This window comes from Pezoporus flaviventris, unplaced genomic scaffold, assembly GCF_033815535.1.
Source record: "Pezoporus flaviventris isolate CSIRO_AGI_PZ_B2104156 unplaced genomic scaffold, CSIRO_AGI_Pfla_v1 ptg000002l, whole genome shotgun sequence".
Classification (NCBI taxonomy): Eukaryota; Metazoa; Chordata; class Aves; order Psittaciformes; family Psittacidae; genus Pezoporus; species Pezoporus flaviventris.
In genome coordinates, this window is record NW_026892550.1 from 21399361 (window position 1) to 21426802 (window position 27442).

The 27442-nt window shown below is 37.4% G+C and overlaps 1 protein-coding gene across 3 annotated transcripts in view; it reads right to left on the reverse strand.

The window, feature by feature from the left end:
• The window catches only part of RFC1 (replication factor C subunit 1), a 38347-nt gene extending 12198 nt beyond the window's left edge, over nt 1–26149 (reverse strand). Inside the window, exons 1-9 of one of the 3 annotated variants that reach the window (XM_061471092.1) lie at nt 26025–26149; nt 20775–20903; nt 19052–19130; nt 17198–17317; nt 4559–4791; nt 3753–3827; nt 1525–1602; nt 599–686; nt 217–503 (exon numbers count right to left, since the gene is read on the reverse strand). In XM_061471092.1, the coding sequence (XP_061327076.1) occupies nt 217–503; nt 599–686; nt 1525–1602; nt 3753–3827; nt 4559–4791; nt 17198–17317; nt 19052–19130; nt 20775–20903; nt 26025–26027 (1092 nt within the window). In that variant the 5' untranslated portion in view covers nt 26028–26149. Of the gene's footprint in view, nt 1–216; nt 504–598; nt 687–1524; nt 1603–3752; nt 3828–4558; nt 4792–17197; nt 17318–19051; nt 19131–20774; nt 20904–21702; nt 21830–23313; nt 23428–26024 lie in introns of those variants that run through there. The other 2 variants (XM_061471082.1, XM_061471074.1) reach the window with 2 other exon arrangements.
• Between the last annotated feature and the right edge of the window lie 1293 nt (nt 26150–27442).

Sequence of the window (27442 nt, forward strand, 5' to 3'; positions counted from 1 at the left end):
AATTCATTAGCATGCAACACTTTTCCAGCTAACTTTTTTCCTGTAGTTTTACAATTGTTAGGAACTTACCAGAATTCATATTCTTAAAAACTGCCCAGAAGAATCAAAGTACCAAGTTACAAGAGTGACACATAAACAGTAATAAATGAAAAGTATTTTCCTGCAAAAAAAATGCTGACATTTCCTGGCAACTAAATTCACTTTGACAGCTCCTACCTCAGCCTTCTTCGGAGAAATTTTCTCCTTCTTTGGTGTTGTCTTCTCTTCTTTCCTGGAAGCAGTTTTTTCTTTTGATATTAAACTTTGAGCACCTCTTTCCTTTTCAGCCATCTCTTCTTTTTGTTTCAGAGACGCAAGCCTAGAGCTAGGTTTCAAAGACAAGGCCTTATCTGTCAGTTCTCTTGCTGTTCTACCATCAGATGATTGTGGGGATAAATGAGAGCCTTCTGAATTACACTTCACAGCGTAATTTTCTGCTTCACCCATCGAGGTTGTTGCTTTCACTTGAAAAGAGGCAGAGGCAAGAGAGCACATATATAAGAACGTATCTAGTTAATATTATAAATCGGTGAAATATTTTCTATATTCTGCATCCTACCTCTGTCTGATTGCTTATATTTTTCTTTCACATTAGGACTGCTCTTGATACTCAACACTGTTTGCTCTCCTCCTGAATCTTTCCGAGCCTGAATAAACACACAATGCCAAAATCAGAGATGCATGTCCCAAGATACTATTAAGTACAGATCCTCGAGTTTTCCTACTGTTAAGTACAACAGACTGAATGACATCTAACAAAGCTGACCACTAGGACAATTCAGAATGCAATCTCTATCAAAGGCAGGCAGATAAGGAAATTCTGAACTCAGCCATGCACATAAATTCCTTAAGTCAAAGACCAGACAGACTTCCAGGTTACAATAAATTTGAATCCTAACCAGTTACTGATTACCCTAGAAGTACAAATACTGTCTAAATTCGTATTAGCAACCCTAAATTCTAACAGCCTTGCGGTACAACCCAGCAAATATCTTACTGCGCCTTACACCACAAGCTATGAGAACTGGGAAGATTCCCAACACTAGGGTTAGTCTCAAAACTCTCAAGATTCCACCCTTCCCCTTCTTTCAAAGCAAGGGGAGTATTCTCCTTCCTTTTATCACTCTTCAACTTGTGCCACTGACTTATTTTACTCAACCTAGTTGTTCTGAACAAACAGAGCTATGGTGGATCTAAAGCACATCCTCAGCAACACACTTCATTCCATTAGAACTTGGCATTAAAATTCCATTTCAACAGAAGCAGACAGCACAAAGGTACAATAATGCCTGTTGTCTGATTAGGAAGGACGCTATTTACTGAGTGACGAAAATCCAGGAGGAAAGTACAAATAACAAATGCTTTTTTAATGTTTTGAATGCATTTGCATAGACATCTTAACCCAAAGGTTAGGTGTCTAAGTAAGAATACTCCCTGTAATCCAAATACTAAAAAATAAAAATTAAAAAGAATTAAGAATACAACCTTTCTCTTCTGCGGTGCTTCATCCAACATGGCCAAAGTTCTGGCAAATTCTTCATCCTCATGCAGCTGCCTCTCGAGCTAAAAAAAAAAAACAAAAAAAAAAACAAACAAAAAAAACAAAACATTTTTAGGCTCATGTCTGACAACTTTTAATTCTACTACAATTTTTTAAAACTCTATTTGCTGTTAAAGACAAAAACTTCATCTAAAGTGAGGCAGCACATAGCTGGAAAAAGTGCATCCTACCAGAGACAAATTTCTGAAAACGGCACTGAAGAATTACTTGATTTCCCAAAAAGAGCCTGAAGTCTAGCAAGAAAAGTATGGTTTGGATTTTTTGCACAAGAAACATTAATAAGCTTGTATCATCTGTTTTCAAAGAGGTTTTCTGTTCTTTCATATTTTTTATTGTTGTGTATCCTTTTCATTTAAAAAAAGGATATCAAAACTTGAAGGCAGGATGTGACAACAACCAGTGTGCACTGAGATGCAACCTGCTGACTTTAGAAAACTTCCAAAAGCAGTCCCAAGAGGCAAGCAGAAATAATGCCTGCTAAATATTTCGATACCTCAATAATGAATGTTTCGTTCTTATTTACCGCTAGCAACACACATGAAAAAATTCCGGCAGTTTTGGAGAATTCAGCTACTGCCCTGGGCCCAGCTCTTGGCACTAGTTCTATTTACTTTATGGAAACAAGTACTTTTACTTTTTAATGTATCTATGTACACAAGTGATTAACTTTGACAGAAAAACCAGTACGAACAAATAGTGCACATGGAATATGAGAAAGTTTATTACTTGTTAAAAACAAAGCCAGGTTAGTTTCATTTTTATTTCACCTAAGAAAATAAATGTTACCTCTGCAGTGATCATCAAGTCACCTTTCCTATCCAATACTGTCCCTTAGGGAAAACGTCTCCTGTTGCTGAATAGTTTATATTGATGCCAATAAATATTGACTACTGTTTTAACAAAACAACAACAAAAATTCTTTCATAACTGTTTTGAAGATCAACGTGCTGCACTAGAAGATAGACCTGGGTTCAGGACAATCAAACAGACTACTTTTACAGGCATTAGTTTTATGTGCCTATAACGATGAAATGCATCTATCCTCCGTGTGTACAGTCAGAAAGAGGAAGAGCAGAAACTACCAAATGCAAACCAGACTGAGGCAGAGATACATCTGAAATAAAATATATTAATTTGATGATACATACAGAAGATAAGACTGTTATAGACATGAAAAGGGGTAATGGGTTTAAGCATAACGAGGGGAACTTCAGGTTAGATATAAGAAAGAAGTTATTTACTGTGAGAGTGGTGAGGCACTGGAATGGGTTGCCCAAGAAGCTGTGAATGCTCCATCCCTGGCAGTGTTCAAGGCCAGGCTGGACAGAGCCTTGGGCAACATGGTCTAATGTAAGGCTTCCCTGTCCACGGCAGGGAGGTTGGAACCAGATAATCTTAAGGGCCTTTCCAACCCTAACCATTCTCTGATTCCATGTTCATTTCAAATGAAAGGCAATACCTTATTTTTCCTGACACAGTGTTTACATTCTAATTAATTAAAGCTAGATTCATTATACCTCGGGGGGAAAGGGGTGGGGGGGTGTCAAGAGTGAGATTAAGTTTTGTGTGTATATTTATTTCAAGTGATACTCAATAATATTATTGATAATAATAAGAATATGTTGATAATATTATCAACATATGGGAAACAAACTTTTTCCCAAAAGCCAGTAAATATGTATGGCAAGCATACCTTTTCCTCATACTAGCATTAAATCAAACAGGAAAGCTTTTCTTAAGTGCAAGAATGATGACCAATGAAACAAATCATGGATGGCAAAGGCTTAATTTTCACTCCAAGTAATGAGAAAGGTGGGACTGGGAGGGGATGAAAAAGGATACAGAATGTGAATTCTGTGTCAAAAGAAGCATTATTATAGACACATCAATTCATCGTCTGCACAGGTAAGAGAAAGTCTGAACAGACAGAAGACAGATTAAGTAAAACGTTATTATGTAACTTAATGACCATAAAAATAACTGTGTGACTACATTTACACATAGGTGCTGTGCTCAAGTTAAGTATACAGATTAATTTTGTAACACTTACTTATATCATATATGGAAAGTCCATACTAATTTCTTAATAAAACCAATTTTAAATTAAACAAACTTCACTTCATAGAGAGAAGCAGATTTAGAGAGCTTTTACCTCCGAGTCTTCTTCAAGCTGCAGTTGCCTAGCAATGGCCTCATCATTTAGTGTACTGTCTCTGCTTTGTGAAGGCTATATTTAAGAGAGGAAAAAAAAAAAGAAAAAAGAAAAAAAGAGACCAACAGTTCAGTTTCCCCAATATTGCGTAAATTATAATAATTTAATCTATAAATTCATTCTGTATACTTCTAGAAAGGGACTGGGAATGAGACATGCAGCATTTTATTCCTAGCTCTCTAACCTAAACATTATTAAACAAGGCTGTTTTCAAGAGATTTTTATTATTCAAAACAAAACCAAGCTATAATATAAATACCTAATTTCTTCTAACAATGCTGAACATCTCTGAAGCTATCACAGTTGGCCTGCTTGAAAGAGAAATCAGTAACTACATTGTGCATTGTTAACTTCCTCCATACTTTGTTTGGTACTTTTTTATTCCATGAATATATGTGCCATAAAGCTTGAGAAAACAACCTCCTGCCCTCCACTGCCAACTGTAAGCTACCCCGTCCACTCACTAATCTCAGAAAAATACATAAGTCACTTAAGAAGCAGCAACAGGGAAAAATACTCCTTTCAGGTTTGTGCTATCTTCTCAAACACAGAAACACAACTCTAAAATTGCATTTGAGGCCTTAATATGCCTGCACATATCATCAAAATAGAACTTATACTTGAGTGGTCATTAAAAAGTAACATTAAGTAGGACAAGCAATTAAGTACCTCCTTGCAGTCATTAAATTGGCCATCCTATCTGCTATCAGACACGAGCAGCCTACAGCAACATCATCAGTACTCACTTCTTTCCTTTTACTTGCTACCAGTTTCCTTTCTGATCGCTGGACACTACTTGTCCCAAAGTAATCAAGTGCTGAGGTGGGAGTCTGTTTTACCGGAGATAATGGTTTGCTTTTAGCTCGTGGTTTTACATCTTCCTTTTTCACTGTAGCTGTTCCTGGACAATTGATTCCTGACGTCCCATTCTCCTTTGGTTTCAGAGAAATTCTTTTATTGACAAAGTCATCTTCTTCATCTAAACATGAAGAGTATTCTATTACTTCTGGTACACAGAACTGATATTCTTATAATGGAACTATCAAGAGAACTATTTTGGCAGACTACATCAACTCGGATACTAAGAAAATATTACAGGTGTTTAGAAGTTACGTGAAAAAAAGGCTGACTTGTATAACACACAGTATTTAGCATCTTTAATAACATAGCTCAATTCTAAATAGATTTAGTACTGAAATAAAAACACATAAAATTTGTTACTTGTGTTCATACATTACCTCTCACTTAGAGAAGCTTGCAAAGAATGCCTTACCTTCTTACATAGGGAAGACTATAAACAAAATCCAGGTCACTGAAACTTGAACCCTCCCCTTAATTAGCACATCACACTGAACAGCACAACTGTTCCTTCACACAAAATGTGAAGTACAAAGCTACACTGATTTTATTACTTTATAGTACGCATTAACAGAGCAGCTAATATAGGCTTTGTAGACATGTATATTCTAAAGAAACAATCAATACTACGCTATAAACCAGGGAAAATACTATGCATTTACAATGTACTTATGAAATCTTCTTGTATAATCTTACTAGTTATTTTTAAAGTACTGCTCATAGCTTATGAATGTTTTAGAAGAAACACTTCAACACCTTTTTATTTTTTCCCTTTCAGTCTGAAATTCCATCAGCTATTCTATATTCTCTATATTCCTGCACTTAAGCATACTCTCCTTCCAATGCAGTCAAAACCATCTCAGAGAAATACAGCCATTTCACAGAAGACAAAAATCAAACAATACAAATACAAACAGCATACAAAACAGGTTTTTCAACTTAAAAGGAGGAAAAGTGGCACACACAGTCTCATTAAGAATTAGCCCACAAACCACTGAAGAAAAGACAGACTCTTTTCTATAGCAGCCAGGATGTGATCTTCCCAGCAATGAAAAAGAGAAGGAGGGTTTGATGGCCATTCATTCATTCTGGACCCAAACTCTTCACCCAGCCCATCAATCAACAAAAAAAGATTACCAAGAACTTCAAAGAGTTCTGTGTCAGGTTGTGAAGTCTTACTGACAGTTATACAAATGAAACTCTTATCACCAAGGCATACAGAGTCATTGCCAAATAATCAGACCAATATGACAGCACAGAAGACAAACATCACTGAGCAAACTACTAGATTAGTGATAAAAGCACTTTCTTCGTGAACTCCTCTAAAAACTCGAAGTGTGCAAGGGTTAAGAAGCAAACTGCAAGAAAATCCCCAAAATGAACATTAGACACAAAGAACAAAGCACAAAGACTTGAGAGGAACAGAAACACAGGCTATCTCATTTACATGCCTGTAACTGAAGTCTGGTTTTACTTCTCTCAAAATAGAGGTATTTCAGACATTGCCATCAACATTTCATAAACACTGAATGTTCTTAAACACCTGTTTTATAACTGAACTTTAATTTGACAGCATTATCACAGAAATACATTCATTCTCCAGTCACCTCTAATAAGCCCCCATATTTCTTTGCATACAAAAATTTGTTTTCTTAATCCCTAAATTTAGATTATGTTATATGTGTGTTATCTATAATTTGTTATATACTAGACAGAGATAGAGGAAAACAAGTTTTTTTCTTAATTTCACCTTTTCTCAATGGATGGCAGTAACAAGAGTGTTTTAGCCATCAGCTGGAATTTTCTGCTACTGAACACTTAATACTAAGCAGAATATAACAAGTATTAAGGGGAATCCTCATTATTCCCAAGAGAAAAAAAAGTTCTAAGAAAAATAAAGATCTGTCTGGAAGGGAAAAAAATAGGTTCAGCAGTCACATCAATAATGCCTAAAGACAAAAATTTATCTACACCAAAGTGACATTTTTGCCAATTTACAACGGAATATATGGAAGAGAACATTCAAGCCCATGCCCTCAGTTGAGAGGAGTGGGTTTTACCACAAAGCTAAAAGCTTTACATTCTCAACATCCTTTACTTTCCCTAGGCAGCCGCAAATCTTACTGCCACTTGGCTCAATTTAACAAACCATTGCATATGTGGGAGATTTAGACACTAGATGCTTTAGACTCCTAATTTACAATAGTTTGAGCTCTGTATAGGAGACTGCTTATCTCAAACTTAACTTTTAGAAATATTTCTGCTTCTTTTAAATTTTTCAGTTTAACAAGAAAATACATTTGCAGGAGTAAAACGTATCTGTTAGTAGAAATCAACAATTAATGTAGATAGAATTACATTTATTTGTCTTGGAAAGAAGATACAAATCCTATTCTCCCTCCCCGACCCCCAGATTTTCTTACGCTAAGGACTGTTTCATGCTAAAGTCAAATCTTTACCCATCACTACCGTTATCAGAAGACCTCAATCTTCACTCAGTCATTTAAATAATGACAAAAACAAACAACAGGATATTGCTTTCTCTCAAGTAGAGAGAAGCAGAGTAAATATAATTAGGTTTTAATTAAAAAGAATGTGGATTTAAGTCATTTATGATACCAGTACTAAGTATTACCAACAATAGAGCTCTGCTTTAATTATACCCTTCCTAGAAACGACAGGATTAGAAGCATTTATTGACTGCAAGCAGTGGCTGAAAAAGGACAAGAGACTCACAGCACTTATGAACAGCAGTCTACAGAAAAGGCAGAATGAGAACATGAAAGTGGTCGCTGAGAGACAAAAGCACCCCAATGCTATTAAGTGGATTTTAAAAGGGGACAGGTACTCGGGCTCAGGAAATTCATAAGCACATCACAAATTTGTCTATCTCCAGGCTCCCCCTTTACTTCAAATACACCAACTTTTTCATTGAGACCTTCACATTCCTTCCTTGAACTGCTCACCCATGCCTACTGCCACAGAATTGAACAGCAAAATTAATCAGTTGTACACTTTCAGTTTCCTTACAAGCATGAAGGTGACATCACAACCATTGAACTGTTGCACATTTACAATTTGGAAAATATTGAGAGGCCTACTATTGCTGCTGCACTATTCAGGTCAACACTTTTCAACACATGACCTGTAAAAGGAGAGAGGAATTCTCACTCACACAAGCAAGCCAATAATCTGTGGAAAAATAAAAGTGAAAATTCAGATTTCAGCTTATAAAAATAGTAGATTAATTGCATTCTTACAGCAAATGCTAGGTAAACAGTTGAGACGCCTCACATGGAGGCAAGGACTTCACAAAATCAAAATGAGATATCAATTTTATCAACTAGATTACTTTTATGTGCAAAATCTTTGTATAAAGATCCTATAATCTTTGTATAAATCTTTTGTACAAATAAAAATAAATCTTTTTGTATAAATCTTTGTATAAAGATTTGTATAAAGCAGAGCAAGACTATTCCAAGAACGGTACTTCCTGTATACACTGACACATTACTTGTGTGTTGTATCCTGAAAAAATACCCTGACCATACACATTTGGTTTGTTCCGGGATTTGCTCTGAATTAAAAATACAAGTCAAGACCATGTATTCTAGTCAACTTTTCTGGAAATTAAGTAGGTGTGACAAAGAGAAAGCTAATCATGTGATTAATGGAACAGACAGGCATGACAACCAGGAGACTGCTTTTAATTATTTTAGATGCAAACACTACACTGAAGCAGGGACCTATTATGCCAGGCAAAGTATAAGGACAAACTTCCCTAGCAACAAATAACAACTGTTAAACCCTGGAGGCTTTATTCTTTTATTCTACGACATTAAAGCACATCCAGCTTTCATTTTATACTGCTCTAGCAGTAGCACAATTCAGTTACTCAACTAATGTCTGCAACCCACCTGTAACTGTTTGTTATTCCTCTGCCTCTTTCCTACTCTCGCCCTTTCTCGAGTTTCACCTATTGATCACAGAGCAACATCTGTGGTTGCTTCCTAATTGAGCTCTCTCAAAATTATCTAGGCTGTTTTAAACATTTGTTTAAATTCACATCACTTTAAAAGGCTGAAACTAGGGAATTACCTCAGCCAATCTAAAAAGGGAGCAATCTACTGCAGTCACAATGGTGACAAGCAGCACAGGGCAGATCCTCAGATGGCCTTCGGAACAATGTATTTTATTCATTTCTTATTTCTGTACAGTTGAACTCCTCATCGGTACAGAATACAACTCCCTGGTTCCTACGCTGTTTAGAATACAATTTTTTTAAAGCCAAGACAACCTCTTACTACGATGTTACAAAAACAACTCCAAATATAAGCAGGTCATCTACAGGTTACAAATAACTCGTAGTTGTTATGATAAATGTATGTAAAGTTGGTGGCAGGTTTTTTTTAAGCTTCCTTATCATTGAAAAACATAGTAGCTTTTACATTTAAAAAGCCTGGTTTGTACAGTAACTGGGATTTTTTTTATGTCATTTCTCAACAAGCTAAGTAATTTTAGATGTACTACAAACATGCACTTAAAACTACTGTTCAGCAAAGTGTTAGCACTTTGCCTGTATCAACATGTCAAGGTTTCATGCTGTTATAAAAATATAAAGCTTACCTGAACCATTCCAGCTTCACTCCCCTGAAATGACTTCATATTTGGATTTGCCAATTATCAAAGGTTATTTCAAGTTGCCTCTCTCACATTTTTCGCTTTAAAAGGTTGCGGGATCTAAGACTTCAATGCAGTAACCGCCACATCTAACTGTCATTATACGATTTAATGCCAAACTACATAGGCTCTGATACCCTTTTGTTCAATATATATACAAAATAAAATCATAATTCAAATATGTATACTTATCTTCCACTAACATCTTTAGAAAGATGTTTTGGGAGCATTAAAATATCTGAGGAGGCTGAATATATTTCAACTGAAGTAAGTTATCTTTATCTGCAAAACCACCGCTTACAGCAACTCCTTCTAAATGTAATACACTTGCCATACAAACTGCTGTGTATATTACCTTGGCATGCAATTGGAAGTTATTGGTCCATTAACTTTTCCCAGTTTATTAAAGAGAGTTTTAGTCACGGAAACTGGTTACTTTTACCATAAGAGCAGCTTTATCATTTCACGGAAGGAGATCCAAATCCCCACATTGCAATGAAATTTCACGTTGCAGCTTAGTTGCCTAAAGTTACCTACATGACAGCAATAGTCAGCAATGCTAAATGAATAAGGAAACGGGGGAAAAAAAATACTTGAAAAATATCCAAGCAAGTATGAAAACATTTCTTTTTTGCAGCTGTAGCTCAATGTACTGAGCCACTCAGGACACAATGTTCTGTTTCACGCAAAATGAACTAGTCTAGCCAAAACAAAAAGGCCTCTTTTACATTTTCAACTAATCCAGCAGATGAACTGAATGAAGATCAGTTACTCAAGCAGATCAGTAAGGAGATGTGCAGGAAGTAAAGGAAGAAAAAAGATCTCCAAGCAAGCAGAAATAGGCAGAGGAAAGCAGCAACATCTTGAACTAATACAGCTGCAGCTTAAAGAGACACTATTCAAAAGAATGAACCTGCCAAGTGACATCAAAACACTACACTCACATTTAAGCTGATTTAGTGCATGACAATCTGTGCCAACTACGATAAAAGTTTCAGAGAAAACTAAAGAATGATAGTTTAAGACAAGACATTCCAATACCAGATTCAACAGAAAACATAAACTATCTCTGAGAACTGAAAAAGCCAAATAGGCGTAAATTTATTTCAAAATAGTAAAACTGAAATGGCTCTGGTAAGCTTTATGTTTTCATAACAGCACTGAACTTTCCTATTTTGATTCAGGGTTGCTTGGAGGGAGATCATTTTATTTTGCCTTTAAAAAAAGCAGCTTGCTGCAGTTAACAGGTTAATGCTGCACTATTTCAGAGATTTAAGTCACAACACTGTCAAGCAGATCTCTAAAAAAAATGCACTGAGGCTTATCAAAGAAGCAACACCACATATAGGATATTTGAGGGGTTTAAAAGATTTTTTTCAAAAGAAATCTTGGAGCTTTTAATGAAAAAGATGAATAAGTGATCAGAAACTTTCATACCAAGATTTTTACAGCAACAATACAATAAAATTGCACTGTAGTATTACTGATTAAATGCAAAACTAAGTCTTCACCAGAAAGCTTCTTAAAAAAAACTGACACACTTACTAAAATTTTATTTCAAATCATCCTGCATGTGAGACCACAACTTAGGAGAGGTAAGAAGCCATTGCATAAGCACTGAAAAAACATTTTTCTATTCCAAATTATAACTCCACACTAAACTCCACACTAAACAAAAACTAAAAATATAGTTTTAACTATATTTTTTAAACTGAGTAGATTCATTAAAAGATCTACATTTGAAGTCAAGGTCATTTTTAGTACTATGGTCTACATAAAACAGATTCTGTGGTTTCCTTAACACACCGCTTTCAGGTTAAACATAGCTTTATTCCACATTAAAGGGACTAGGCAAAGCAGAGAACTGCACACTCATTCTAAGAGATAGTGGGAATTCTAAACGGGATTTTGCTAGTTAGCTATATTTTTAACAATGAGCCTTAAAAATAGGTTTATATAATAGAAAAACTTGCAACCTTAACACCTAGTAGTGTAATTCCAGAAGACTTCATTAGCGCTCAACACAGTAATAATCACTACAAAAGGATCATTTTAATTGCTATATCAAAAAAGTCCAAAGGAGAGAACATTTTCAGCAAGTGCTATGCTTCATTTTCTGGTCTCACAAAAATTTAAAATAAATAGAAACTAATCATTACAGTCACAGAAAGTTCATACAGGATGGTGGGAACTTGGGAACTTCACCCGTCTAATTTTGTCATTTAAATGCAATGTACTGAATGGTTAACTTCAGTTTATGGTATTTCTAAGCAAAGGTCTTCTGTGCAAGTACTGAGGAAAAAAAACACAAACCAATCAGTGGAGAAACTATACAGAAAACAGCTTGAACCTCAAGAACTTCAGGAATTCTACTTTATCTCTTCTGAAAACACTACATACTTCAACACAAAGATCTGCCATGTGTTTTCACATGCTTTGTGAAAATAATTAAAAAGCTAAAAAAAAAAAGTCTCCTACATCTTCAATTTTTGACTTACTAAAAAATTGCAAATTAACTCTGAACACTGTAGGTGCACCACATAATACCTGTGCCATGAAAAGAGCCCACAATAAATTATTGTGAACTCTGAACCATAACTGGGGGGGGGGGGGGGGGGGGGGGAACGACAAAACAAACCCAAACCAAAACCAAAACCAAAGCTACCTGCAAATAAGTTACTTGTATCCATATCACTTAAATACCTACAATAACAGTATATGAATTACTGATGTAGTAAAGAACAATGCATTGCTTTGTTTCAGTGGCATAGCAACCTTGTAAACAAATAATCTGTGTGAGTCAGTATTTTTATAAAGTTTTACTCCAAACATTACTAAGTACTACCTCTATGTTATGATCTTACGCCCTACCTTAAAAATGTGCCGTCTTGCGTAGGACTCAGCACAGAAATAAGATTCATTTGCACTTAAAAGCCTGAAAACATTAAAATCTGATTAAGTATTACAAAATTTAATCTACCTGATCTTTAACAGGTTTCATAAACCATGCTGGAGATAAAAAGGAAAACTGACATAAATGATTGAAAAGAAAAAGGCTGCTTCCTACACCATGATTTCAATGGTACTATTCTAAATGCTCTCCTTACGAGATCTCAGTTTCTACTTCCCCATACTACCTACAGGGTCATCACCATTAATGTCACCTTGTTCTTATGGGCACATAAATACCCAGTAAAACATACCTTGTGTTTCACCACTCTGACAGCCCAAGGAGCCAAAGTATCGGCGTCAGAAAAATAAAGCCAGGGCTCAATTGAAAACTAACACAGATGCATAACATCAAAGATTACGGAGGCAACACTGAAGACATGCAATTAAGCACAAAGAAACGCAAAATGTATACACTAAAAGTAATTCATATATTTACAACATATGCATATTTCTCCATATTTTTCTGTAATAAAAAACAGCACAGGAAAGAAAACCTAACAAAAAAACCCTTGTTCCAGTAATGGAGGACTATGATGATTAGAACAGAAACCTTCACAGAACTATCAGACAACCAAATTAACACTGGATTAAGGGGTACCATCCGAGTTCCTTAATTTAAAATAGCTTTACTACACTTACCCAAGATAATGCCTACATTCAGCTACCAGAAAAAAGAGTTCACTTCATACTGCTTTCCAGGGGAAAAAAGGGATTAGAAAGCTTTAAATCCAGCATCCAAATTAAATGGAAAAATTATACATTTAATCTGCAATGATAGTGTACAGCAACAGCACATGGACCTGTCAGGCTCATACACTCGGTCTGCTACATGCCTAGTTTTTATCTTTTATATAAGGAGTATTTTATGCCATTATATTTCCTATTTAAAATCAATACACATTAAGCAACTCAAGCACTAACAGTTCTGTTTCCCCACCAGCCCAACATTCTCTGTATTAAAAAAGTCTAATATATATAAAAGTCTAACAGAGAGAAATTATATTCAGCAGGAACATTCAGAAGTTATTCTTGTCCTGTCTTCTAAGCTGTCACAAGGAACAGTTTTCCAGTAACTTACAAACCTACTCAGTTTCTAGCTTTATAAATAATTCAGCCTACCATTAGCACAAAGCTTTTTTTAAAGCTATATTCAAGCAAACAATGCAATTGCTACATTTGCTACATATTTATAATTACCTCCACAGGAGGTATATAAAAGATTAAGTAGTCACTAAAAGCGAGGTCACCATTCTTGCCAAATAACCACCTGTGATGAAACCAGATGGGGTTCAACACATCACAATAACAGGTCATCTTCTACAAACAAAGCTCAAGGTTCCATAATTCATTAAACAGTTAAAGTGTATTTTAGCAAGTACAACAAACATTTGGATTTTTTTCCCCAGTTCCCTAAGACCATTCCATCAACACAAAAAAAAAAGGCTTTTTTTTCCTTTGTTACCTGCTAGAGTAACTTTACATTATCTTTGGCCATCATTTAACTAAATACTTAATTTAAATTGTTTCCATAAACACTGAATGATTTGGATTGGAAGATAACTTCAAAATCATCTAGTTCCACCCCCCCTGCCATAACAAGGTATTTTTAATAGAATTACAAACAGAAACTGTTCTCGTTTTATTTTTCTTTTGCCTTAAAAAAAAAAAGGGCAACTTCACAAGATAGTTAAGAACAAAGCAACCCAATAATCTCAATCAATCCACTTATACAAACCAAAAAAGTTAATCCCCCAGCACTTTTCAAGAAAACTGTATTCCACATAATTATATAGAAGAGATGAAAAGAAGTTCAATCAACTACAGGATGAAAGTTTCAAGTTAAACTGAAATTCAGTTGAGACAATTAACCACCAAGCTTCTACTGACTACTTGATGCCAAAAGGCTCTTCCAGACACACTGCCACAGACAGAGCCCTTGAAATGAAATCCTGAATTTTCAGTGAGTCCAACAAGCTGATTCTGGATTTAGATTTTCAGCTGCATAACTAAAAACAAGAAAAGGATAAATGCCTACAAATTTCACTAGGATTCTTTTGTATCTACTGATTGTATATTCCTGTTCTTGTAAAACCTGTTTATTTCAAGCCAATAGCTGTACCAGTACCTCTAAAATACACTCAGCTTGACAGCTCTATTAAGCTGAAGAAACAATTTATACAGATTAAATGTAAATAAAATTCAAGTGTTGAGTCTCAACGTTACAAAGGCATTGATTAAGTCAAACTACTAAATCAACCTGTGTGTACTTACGACTCTTTAGATAAGAGTAACCTTGAGCCATGGTTTTCAGGGATTTTATTAATAATCTTGACTATACAGAAAAACTTGATTATACCACCTTGAATTGCATAATAAACCTTAACATGTATTGTTTATTCCCCAGGAATCTGATCTTTTATCTCCTCCAGGATCAATGCTATTAAAGAGCCTTTTAGTTAAGAAAGAACTGTTGGCAAAACTGTCAAGGTAAACAAAGTTTCAAATAATAGGCCAAATAAGACAAAAAAAAGCATCTGGGATACTTTGGAAAATTGAGCCCATTTGAATACATGGCATAATACAGCTAAGTACTGGGTCAAATATCTAGGACAAGTAAAATCATCACAATCCATCTTAGAAACAGTGATCCTAAAAAGAGCCAGAGGAGGAAGGTGGTACAGAAAAAAAGAAATAAAATAAAATAAATAAAAAAAAAAAAAAAATCAGCTGAGCCACACTTCTAATGGGGTATCACAGCAAACAATTCTTTTTGGTTTTGAAAATACTTGGTATGATTAAAGGGAAGCAATGTTTACAGTCAGCAGTGATCTTACCAAGAAAATACTATACCCAAGGACGGGGTCCACTTTTCCAAACTCAAAGAGGGATCACACAACTACTCTCAGAATTTTAACACTTTAAAAACATGTTTTATCAAAATAGATCTGGGCTCAAGTCTGTTAATACTATCAGTTTCTAAGAATCCATACAGAGAAGTATGGCAGCTAGTAAAGAACTCTACTCTAGCAGGCAGCTATAGAAGACCCAATAGTTACAGCTTCAGCTGAACTCAGAGCTGATGTCGTTAGTACATCAAACCACAGCGGCAACTGGTAAAACGTCTCTCTCACTTCAAGACAAAATTACAGTAGGCAGAGAGAGATGTATCAAACACTGTAAGATACACCTTTGCAACCAAAATGTGTTCACCTAGTGCTGCAACTCTCAGGAAATTGTACAGCTTGTGTTACACAGGGGATCTGAGTACGGTAACCAGTATCCAATATCAAAACACATTATCTGCATTATAAGAAACCACTGTGAAACAATAGATCCAGTGCAGTAAGAGAACTTTATGTTTTAAAGGCAAATCAGAAAATGAACCTAACATGACAAGAGATTTAACAGCTACCTGGAGTGCAAACCATTCAAAAGGCTCTAACTTACCAAATTAACTGAGTCAAATTTAAGATGCTTCCAATCTACGTCAGCCAGTAAGTCAGGGATCAGATTTATCTTACTGTCAGAATCTTAGTAAGTAAATTCTGCCCACATGTAGTCTTAATCTTTGCTTAAGTGCCACTAACACATCTCTCAGTTAAGTGGGAATAAGAGAACAATCAGTAGTAAGAGCAGCTCTGAAGTTGCAAGCACTCACATGTATTTCAATTGTGTTTAGAAAACCCCAAAAAACCCTACATAATGAAAAATGCATATGCATACACATTCAGCCAACTCTTCTCAGATGCGAAAATAAGCGTTAAGGTCCATCTTCAAGAAGCACTGAAAACAGTAAGCTAAATACTAGAAGCTCCATTAATTTTCTTCCACAGACGCATTTTTAGAGAATTCACAGAACCTGATCATTTTCCCCTATGCTGGTGGCACACCTTTAAGCATACTTGACTCATAAATAAGGCTGAGTGTACATAAATTGGTCACCTATCAAACAGTAGTATCTAATGACACTGAAACTTTTCCATAACATCCCCAGTTTAGTAGAGGACAATGCACAAGAAGTAAGCATCTGGAAACAAAACTGCTTCATGACAGAATTGAGAACATGCAGGGGGAGAGAGGAACTGTTTTTAGTTCAACTGCGCAGCTTCTGAAGAGACTAAATCTAAACTAAACAAAACTCAGCTGTGAACTTAGCAGTAAATTACTGTCACAACTTTTCCAGAAGGAGACCTGAAAATGATCAAGAATGGTTAATTACACAGACTACTTTACCCAAGAGCCAAAACAGCTCCAGGATTTAGAAAGCAGAAATCCAAGACTGAGAAGTATGGTATATACAAGGTATAATGCAAGCCTTTGTCACCATCTTTTTTCCAACTCCAGTTCTTCCCAGAAGTCTAACAGAAATAATGCTTTTACCAAAAAAAAAAAAAAAAAAAAAGTTGGTAAGTAAAACACAAAACCCAAGAACTTTTGCAGTCACCAACATATTATGCAGAGATTTAAGACATGGAACATCATATATCACATAAAGTAAAAAAAACCCAGGTTTTCAAACATGTTTATGGTAACCAACAGTCATTTCATAACATGTGCTAGTGAGCAGTCTAACTACATTAAAAATATTTCCTTAAAATATCCCCTAAATCTATGCGATACTCTTACGCAGGGAGTGTTAGCTCATGAAATTATACGCATATTTAAATGACCCTAAGCCACTACCAACATCATCTCACTTTTACCCTGCTACTGACTTTACAGTACTTGAGGTTAAACATCTGAAGAGCTTTTGGTCAGCTTAAGGATAATGTGTCTTCCTCAATATTAGGCTTTACGGTCATATTTAAGAGTGTATCAGTCAAACAATCCATCCCATTGGTAACATAATCCACCCCACTATAGCTAAACATATAATGATGTATTTCTTCCATTACCTGTCTCTGAAATATAAACAACAGGATTCTGCCTTAGAACTTTATCACGTTTTGAAATAGCTGCTTTTTTCTCAGATTCCTTCTTGGACTTTTTCACTGATTGCACCTCCTCTTCTGAATCTGTATTTTGAACACAACATAAATTTAGATTTCTGCTACATACATACAAGCTTTAACTAATAGATCACATAACATCAATTAACACATATTCACGTATAATCAACTGAATAAGAGAAAGATATATGGAAGGTCAGAGCACAGCTTTACTCTTCTCCATCACCTAATAGCCTAGCCACCATTCAGTCCAGCACACAAATGACTAAATGAAAATTTGGTCAGAACTCAGTCTAGAAACTGGGTTTTGTTTACATACGAAGAAATATTTAGTTACTTACTCCAAGAATTGCTACGCTCATATAAAAACCTTTCTGAAAAGGAATGTGAATCTCAAGAGTACCACAGCAGATTACTAAACAAGAAATACACACTCAATAAGTAAAAAAAACAATCCACTCCACCCAAAACCCACCCAAGCCAAACAACATACACACCACAACAAACGTTCAACTTAGATTCGCAAGACTGATGAAATGTTTATGGTATCATATATTATGCTGGTGTACTCTATGGGACCTATTCCAAAAGACAACAAGCTAACAACAGGGTAAAAAGAGAGCACTAAGGTTGTACTCTGATTCAGCAGAACACTGGTAGACTTGTGACTCACCTCACCAACCACTCTCCATATCCCGCAAGTTGTTAAGGTGACAAACTTACAGCACGGTGGATTATGTATCCCAGCAGCCAAATGAGTAAACGGGACAAACTGAAGAAGTCGGGACAACTAACAAGCATAAGAGAGGGCTGCTCTTCAAGGCCTACCTCTATCCATGATAAACACTACATATTAATAATTATAATATCTATTAAAGGCAGCTATGGTCCATTGACTTGAGTCAATTCAGTCCCATCTCATCATTGCCTCACCATCTCCCCAAAAAGCACACACGCTTTTCTCTCTTCAAGAACTTAGAACCCTGTTTTTCTTTTCCCCTACTAATAATGAGCTAGAATTTGCAAGATCTCCAGACAGTATCAGCGCTTTACAAATAGCTGTTAAGTTATATATTACTTTTGTACTCCAACTTTTAATGCAGAAATATTTCTACTGCCATTCCTTATGCTAAAGAGGAACTGTTTATAGAACAATTTATCTGAAGATTAGAACACATTTCTATATATAATAGCATTATTCTTACAGATGTTTGTGATCAATTTAAATATAAAACTATGGAATGAACATTTATTAGACTTTTTTAATAGACATGAAATGCAAGTTTGCCTTTTAGAACAATCTCCCTGTTCACACAGGCACAGAAATGTGAAATTGTAGTATATGATCAGCCTCCTGTACCCAGCATAGGATATTATTTATCCCTAAAACAACAGGAAACCAAAAACTCAGCACAATTTATATACATTTTCATAACAAAAAAAGTTAGCAGTTTTGATTGAATTCACTATCTGAATGGGTTTTGGTGGGTTTCTTTTTTGGTTTGGGATTTCAGGTTAACAGATATTTTCTTAAAAGTTACTTTGCAATGCATATTTCATGCATGGCAGACGCTGCAGCTGCACTTTTACTATTAACAAACATATTTTGCTATCCAGCAGTAATTCCTGTCAAAAATGTTTTTAACTCCATTTACTAAAAAAAAAAAAAAAAAAAAAAAATCACCCAAAAAAACCCCACCAAACTAAACACAGCTTTCAGATGTAGCATTTACCTAAATCAACCTTGAATGCTGGTGCAAAAGATGCAAAGGAGCATTCAGAAACAACCATGAACACTACCTGAATCGTAGATTATTCTTTTTTTCTTTTTTGCCCTCTTTTGTTTGGAATCATCATCTTCACTGGGTGAATTATTCACCTAAGAGTAACAGTCCATTAGTTCAACTAGTAAACAGGTCCTTCCAGCTTTTACTCAGTTACACATTCAAATTTATGAGTTTCAAACAAATTCTAACAGAAATTATTTATTTGCCAATATTCCACTTATGAACAGTCTTGCTTAGCCATGGGTGGGAGAGGAAAAGGTGCAGGGCAGAGAATAAGAAACTGCAGCAGTGAAACTAAACATGCTCCAAGCAAATCATAGATGATTATGTTGAGAATAAATATCAAAGTTTAATACAAATTAAAGTAAATGAAATAGATTTTCAAGCACTTCCAACTTATTATTTATAAAAAGATATTGCACAATCCCACCAGAAACAGAGATCATACAGATCAACAAGCTGCTTGTATGGAATTCAGCTTTCACTTTTGGTTCTATTGTTTATGGTTTCACTGTAACCACCAGAATTCAACATAATTTTGGAGTAGAATACAGCCCACTGAAAAAGGGAAAAAGCATACACCACAGTTTTTTCTTTAAAAAAAAACAAAACCAGAAACATTTACAAGTTTTGGATATTTAAAAAAAAATAAAAATCACAAGCTGCATAGATAGGAAGTTCCTTGGGGCTACCAAACTGTGCTTGTTTTGTAGTCATGCACAGCTGTAAATGCTTCTAAAAATATAATTCTAGATAAGCATAGCTACACATTTTATAATCTACATTCAATTCTGAAACCTTTGATATAACTGGAGAATTGCAAAGTAGAAATAAAAGATCACATGGCATAACTGCTGTGTCTTTCATCTGCACTGAATGGTCCTTTATTTTCACACTGAAACACGTGAAATTACACGGCCAATTTTTAAGTAACATCTTACTTCATGACTGTGACGCTTCACATTAAATTTCCATCCCATTAGAAATCCTTCCATTCTGCAGGTGATTTTAAAGTCCTCTTTTGCCACCCCTTTCTTTTTTATACAGTTTAGATAATTGTGTGAGGCAGTGACATCTCAAGCTAGACCATGTCACCCAATGCTCTGTCCAGCCTGCCCTTGAACGCTGCCAGGGATGGAGCATTTAAGACTTCTTTAGGCAACCCATTCCAGTGCCTCACCGCTCTCACAGTAAATAACTTCTTCCTTATATCTAACCTGAACTTGCCCTGTTTAAGTTTAAACCCACTACCCTTCGTCCTATTGCTACAGTCCCTGATGAAGAATCCCTCTTTGGCATCCCTGTAGGCCCCCTTCAGGTACTGAAAGGCTGCCATGAGGTCTTCCTGATACACCTACATCTTCTATGCATAAGCCTCGACCTTAATTAAAATTCAAATAAGCTGAGCTACTTAGAGAACTTTTGACTACAGCTAAAACAACTTCAAAGAGATCAGATTATTCCTACATTAGCACCTAAACCTAAGAACTTCTACCTATCTCTCCCATGCCCTACAACCCAAATATTTTTTTTAAATTAGCAATTTTCTTCACCACCTATAGTTTTGCTGCAAGAAGTTAATATTAAGTGGTAGCTTCCTCCCATGCCTACGACAACAACTGACATACGGCGTTTTTTTCAACATATAAGAACTATGACTTTAAAAATGCTAGATACACAAGCAATCCTATGTCCAAGAAACCAACCACTTCACAGGTAAGAAAAGCAAAACTAACCTTGGTCTCCTTTTCCCTCTTCTTCCCCCGTGAGGGTCCTTCACCATTTTTAATGTTTGCACTCTTTTTCACTGTCTCACATTCTTGTCGCCTTCCAGGAGTTACAACATCAAAGAATTTCCGGATATCCTAGGTAAAGGGAAAATTTATTTATAATTTTTTTAAATACAGACAGCTCTCAGAAATTTTACACTACAAAACAGCAACGCACTTCAGTTACTTTGTCAGCAACTCCATTATAATATTTGATGATCTTGAAATTTTGTTCCCAATTAAGCAAACAAAGCCCAGCTAGTTAAACATAGCTGCTCAGACACCAACCATTTTTCTCTTGTTTTGAATCATGAAAAAAAGAGTTCATTTCTCCCTTAGCTGGACACCTTCACCGATACATGCTTCCACTAGCAGTGGAAACAAACTTCCACTAGCAGTGAAATACAGTGACCTATGACAGATACAGTTAGAATTCTTTTTTTGATAACTAATCACCACCAGCCTAGCCCAAAGCATTCCTATAGTCAAAACCATCAACTCAGCAATGAGGTAGTGTCCAATCTAGAAAGACATAAAAGCACCAAGAGCTAGGAACAGCCAAGTAATGGGACATACCACATCCTCCACCTTCTCATAAGTTTAGGACAATAACTGAGTAAACTCAATTTCAATCATTAAAAACAATAGCCAGCAAGAAACAGATTAAAATCTGAACAAAGAACTTCATACAAAGAGCTCAAAAAAGCCTATTTGTAATCTTATTTCATTATCTGACCACAGTACAACCACAAGAAGCTTCTTTTAAGCTATACAGATCAGCAGCTGAAGCTTTGATTTTAAAAAAGTGCTATTATACACACAAAGCCAAATCTGACTTCCATTGAAAATACTAGTATTTCAATGCTATTAAAATTAAAACTGAGAAAAGGCATACCTGGTTGTTATCACTAACTTCAGGGGTAGCAGCCATTTTAGAGGAAGAAAATGCATCCTATGGCCTAAATATATATCAGGTAAAGGATGTGGATTAGGACTATATTCTATCCAGCTGATAGCTATTCCCCATCATTGAGTTCATCTGGGTAGTTTGTTTATTCTTACAGGGAACCATAAGCAAAGCAGTAAACTCTTAAGAAAACTCCATAAAAGTCTGACTGACCAGGAGTGTTTCAGGTTGCTTTTCAACATTTCCCTGGTGGTTTGAATTATGAGAGCCTATAGGACTTAAAATCAATGCAATACGTAATTTGAAAGCACACACAAAATATAGGACATGTAAAGATTTATTTAGTGTATTTAGCTTAAAATAATTTTGCAGAACCAGAAATGCTGTTTTCTATAAAAATTTAGACTTCTCGTGTTTTACCTGCACATAATAATACGGATTCAGCAAAAAAAGCAATGGTAGACTGGGAAGCATTCTTTCTCAATGAGACTTCATACATTTCCATCTATGGAATTTATACCTTGAGGCATAAATTTTCAACACTGCTATTTTACATATACTCCTACAATATAAATGCAGTACTATATAAGCTCTGACATTTTGACTGCCAATACCTACAGCTAACAGGCCTGAAGAAAGCAGCTATTTAAAAAGTCTAAATGTAGACGCGTGGACTCGATAATCATTATTACTGACTTCTTTTTAGGCTTAAGGTAACATAGGCAACATAAAAATGTATTCAAAGTCTCATTAGATCTTTTATGCAGTAAAATAGTTTAAATATTTACTACAACACTGCAAAATAAAGTTACTTTTAAGTTTTCATTTCTTTTATAGTTTGTACTTTTTGGCTTAAAATATTTGGAGACTAAATTTTAGATCAATAGTAATATTCATTTTAGTATTTTAACTAAAAACAGCTAGTAAGTGAGCTGCTCTGCAAACACTATATGCAATAATATTAGAATACTTTTTTAATAGCCTTACACAAGAAAATATCATCATAATCTGGTTTCTAAAATGCAGACTTAAGAAAGAAAAATATATTAAATTGACCTGCCTGCCCCAGCTTCTTCCACTATTTTCATACCACAGCTCCTGAACTGCTAAGGCCTAAATTATAACATGTAAATTATTATTTTCTTCCTCAGCAGTTCTCATAAGTTATCAAGTTAGCTCTTCATAAGTGCCTTTAATTCACAAAATGCCACAGAGCAACAATAAAGTTATCTTTCAGTAAAACTTTTATCCAAGAATCATGAGAAACAGAATTTTCATGCCCTTTACTAAGAGATGCCAGAAAAATCCTTAATTCATTGCAGAATTTATTTATAAAATACTATATGAGCTTAGATCCTAGACAGGATCACTTGTGTCCATTCTGCGTTTATCTATTTAACATATTTTGACTGATCATCTTATTGGTATACAATGCTATGCATATACAAGTGCACCACGTGGAAAAACTGTGTATGCTTAGCTTTTATCCATTCCAATAAGGAAAGGTGTGTGCCAATGTAACTAACAAGTTTCTTTCTAGAACTTTCCCCCAAAACCTACAGAAGTCATCAGTCTTATGTATCCTGGAAATACATTCACCAGCATGGCTATCCCAGGTGGTCCCCTTGCCCAGAAGGCTAAAATTAAAGAGGCGAGGCTCTATTACTGTGGTCTCGCCCATGGGTGCTTCAGCAGCAGCACCAGGACATGTAACTTTGAGCAGCTCTACCCAAGGAAGAGGTGGAACTAAGTAAGAATTTCTGATCATTCTCACTAAATTAGGGAGGTAATTGATGCATAGCATCTGAACAGCCTAAAAGCTGTGTTCAGGTGTACATGCACAGCCTGAAATGCTGTGTTCAGGTGCACTGGTTCCTGCTGAACTATCTTAGTAATTGTATGATCCCAGCAATGACTGTGCTGTCCAGTTCTTGCCAGTTTTGACTACTGCTTTAAATCTTCCACCTTACGCAATAATAGGAGACCACAGCAATTCATCATGCCAAGTTGCAGGTTTACCCTTGAAAGACTTGTGTCTGTCTGTTTTACTAAGAATAACATGGACAGAAACTGAAACTCCTTTGTCAGGTAGCACAAAGACTGGTTACTCAAAGAGTTTATCAGGGTGACTTTTAAGACTTTAGTAAATACCCAGCTCAAAAAAAGTCAGTTATAAAAGCCATAAACCTTCCATACTGGGTTTTTTCCTGCATTTCAAAAGCCCCCTACACCAACAATCAACTACTTTGATGTTAGAACCACCTCAACCTAACAGTAATAGGCAGTGTTTCAGAAGGGTAGTGCTCAGTAAGGTAGAATACTTTCCAAAATAACATCATATAACTCAGTTTGCAAGACAAATTACAACATGAGATAGACACCTGAATTTCACCAATCTAGCTCAGTGACTGCAACAGAAAGTAATGCAACTTATTTAGGTATTCTTAAGTGTGTCCATGACAACCTCGCATCAAAAGACTAGTATTTATTTACAGATGCTTACTTGAGTGTAAGTTTTGTGCAATCATCAGCTCTGTCATGTGGTGTGTCCAAAAAATCTGAACTAACTGAAATCAAATTTATAGTTTCACTTCAGTAATACTTGCTTGGATAACTACACTTAACAGTCACTAATGGTGGCTCTGCAGCACAGGTATTACACAGTATTTTTTGAGCAGTACCACAGTTCTAAGTACACAGCAGCTGATGCTACAGCTCCAGCCATATGAGTGTCTCCCTCAGCTAAAGGCAACTCAAGTAGTCCCCACTCCTAGTCATCCATTCCCTCAGTATAGCATTCTGCTTGGGAACTGGGTCAGGTCACTAATCTGGGTAAAAAAATAAATCCCTTCTAAGACAGACTGGCTCATTGCGTAACTCCACACATCAGTTCAGCACAGCTGAGAAGATGCTGCAGAACCAACCCAACCCAGGCTACTTATGTTTAGCACTACATGAAAACCTTACATGGTTACTAACATCACTGTATTTCTGCTTCTATCTCCGCAGCTGCACCAGTGATGGTTTTACAGCCTTTTCTCTTCAACGCTGAAAATGGAATGGGCTGAAGAACCCATCCTCTCCCCCAAACCATGGCTGTCTTCCTCCCTTCTAAGAAAGTGCCAGATATTGCGAGACACGTGACATTCAGAACGCTACATAAAGGGAGAAATCCTTTTTCCCAGGAAGGTGGGAAAGGAGGAAGCAAGTCTTCCAGTAAGGTCATTTTCTAAAAAGGTGATGGCAGGAGAGGCAGACTTGTCCTTGTACATAATTTTAATGTCATCAGCCACCCCTAACAAACCATGAACACATCACAGCTTAACAGCCTCGTGATTCTTGGTGCTGGCAGACTTTTGTCAGTACTGCGAAACACTCAAGAGTTTATTGCCCACCATTGCTGAGCATCAAGTGTAAGATATAAACAAAGTTAAACACCGTAGAGCCCAAAATCAAACTTGAACTTCACTGGCTTCGAACAGCATTTGCAATTAAGCCAGTAAACACCTGCACAGAAACTCCACCTCAGTAGAAGGAAACTTGCCTGAGCCAGAAATTAACAGGGGATACCATCTTACGATGGCTGAGTACGTGAGCAGTGCTGAGGAAAGCAGACAAACACGTGCACATTTACAAACTCCTTACACCCTACTGAGAGTTGCGTCCTTCATTGCTTATAAACAAGTCTTTCCTTCCAGACTTTTACATTCGTTTTTCCCCACCTGAACTGCTTTTTGCAAATACTGCATACCGTCCAATTCGGCAGCAGAAACGTCTTCGTATATACCGTTACTGAAATTAAAGGAAGAGTTAGAACTTGAGCAGGCTGCGTTCAGCGAGAGGTTGGCGTGGCCGCCTTTCCCCCCGAGCGAGCCCACAGTCCGCGCCTGCTTCGCCACCCGGTTTCGGGAGGGAAACTGTAGGGGCGCAGCCGCTTCCCCCTTGGGACAAGGGCACAAACAGCCGCATCTCCTTGGTCAGGAGGTTGTTTCCCAGCACGCGTGGAGGGCGAACGCGGCAGGGCGGGCGGGGGGCCTCTGCTGTGCAGCCTCACAACCGCTCGGCCACAGCAGACGGCCTCACCACCCGGGGCCGCCCGCTGGGGACCGGACACAGGCTCGGCTCAGCATACGCCGGGTTCCAACGGCCCCAGCTGCCCCGGGGCTGCAGTCACGCACCGGGACAGGCGCCCATCCGGCCCCGCCGCTGGCGGGACGCTGCGCAACGCTCGCTCCCTCCCTCTCCCGCTCGGAAGGAGCCGCGGAGGGAGAAGAGGTGGAGGGGGCCGGGGTGCGCGGCGCCGCGCTCACCATGCTGCTGGCGGCGGTGGATCTCTAGCGGCACAGCTCCGGGCCCATACCTCCCACCTTCGCGCCAACTCTCGCAACCCGGCGCGCGGCACTGTCGTCACAGCTGCGACGGGAGGGGCGGCGGGCCTCGGTAGTGTCGGGAGGTACGCGGCGGCCTAGCCCTGCGCCCGGGGCCTGCGCGGCACCGTTGCCCGGCAGCCTGCCTGTTTCCGCCCTCCTGAGACCGGCGCGGGCGTCACCAGCCGGTACCCTGCCGCTGAGACCGGGCAGCTGCTGTGGGTCTGGCCTGCAGTAACGGGAACGGGTCCAGCAGCGCGAGTCAAAATGTGGGGCTGCAGCGCCACAAGGAATCGCTGCGCCCTGGGACACCTCTGACAGAGAAGGGAAGTTGGCAGCCTTAACCGTTACAGCAAACAAGTGAACGGCGCCAGGCTCGGTGAGGTGCACCGGGGTTTAATGCATTGAGACAAACGAAGCATCCCAAGTACGTGAACAGCCGTTTCTGGAGGGCCGAAGTGCAGTTTACATCAGGAGAATAGAACAAGTTGTGCTAAAGTTTAGAGGCAGTTTCGGAATATGCAGCTGCTGTACCACCATAGTATTTTGTAACTAAAAATAGTATTTTAGTACAGTCACTGTAAAGTCAGATCTGTGTCAGTGCACAATAAACAGTCATTGCCCTGTGCTGAATTGCTTGTTGGTCCCTTCATTCTTCTTTCCTGTTTGTGCAGGAAGTGTTAGGATTTAATTCCTTTGACATATTTTCTGTCTTGATTCTTCTGTGGTATTTTCTCCTATGCATTAAGGCTTAGTAGAGCTCAGAGCCTACATCTGAGGAGTCAAAAGAGAAACTAGAAAGCTATACTCTGTCTTCACCCATTATTTCATAGAATCATAGAATCATTAGGGTTGGAAAGGACCTTAAGATCATCTAGTTCCAACCCCCCTGCCATGAGCAGGGACACCTTACGCTAAATCATATCACCCAAGGCCTCGTCCAACCTGGCCTTGAACACTGCCAGGGATGGAGCATTCACAACCACCCTGGGCAACCCATTCCAGTGCCTCACCACCCTAACAGGAAAGAATTTCCTTCTTATATCCAACCTAAACTTCCCCTGTTTAAGTTTTAACCCATTACCCCTTGTCCTATCACTATAGTCCCTAATGAAGAGTCCCTCCCCAGCATCCCTGTCAGCCCCCTTCAGATACTGGAAGGCTGCTATGAGGTCTCCACACAGCCTTCTCTTCTCCACGCTGAACAGCCCCAACTTCCTCAGCCTGTCTTCATATGGGAGGTGCTCCAGTCCCCTGATCATCCTCGTGGCCCTCCTCTGGACTTGTTCCAACAGTTCTTTTAATTTCTAATAAATGTCTAATGAAATCTTACATGTTTTCTTCCATTTTTTCCCTGTGCT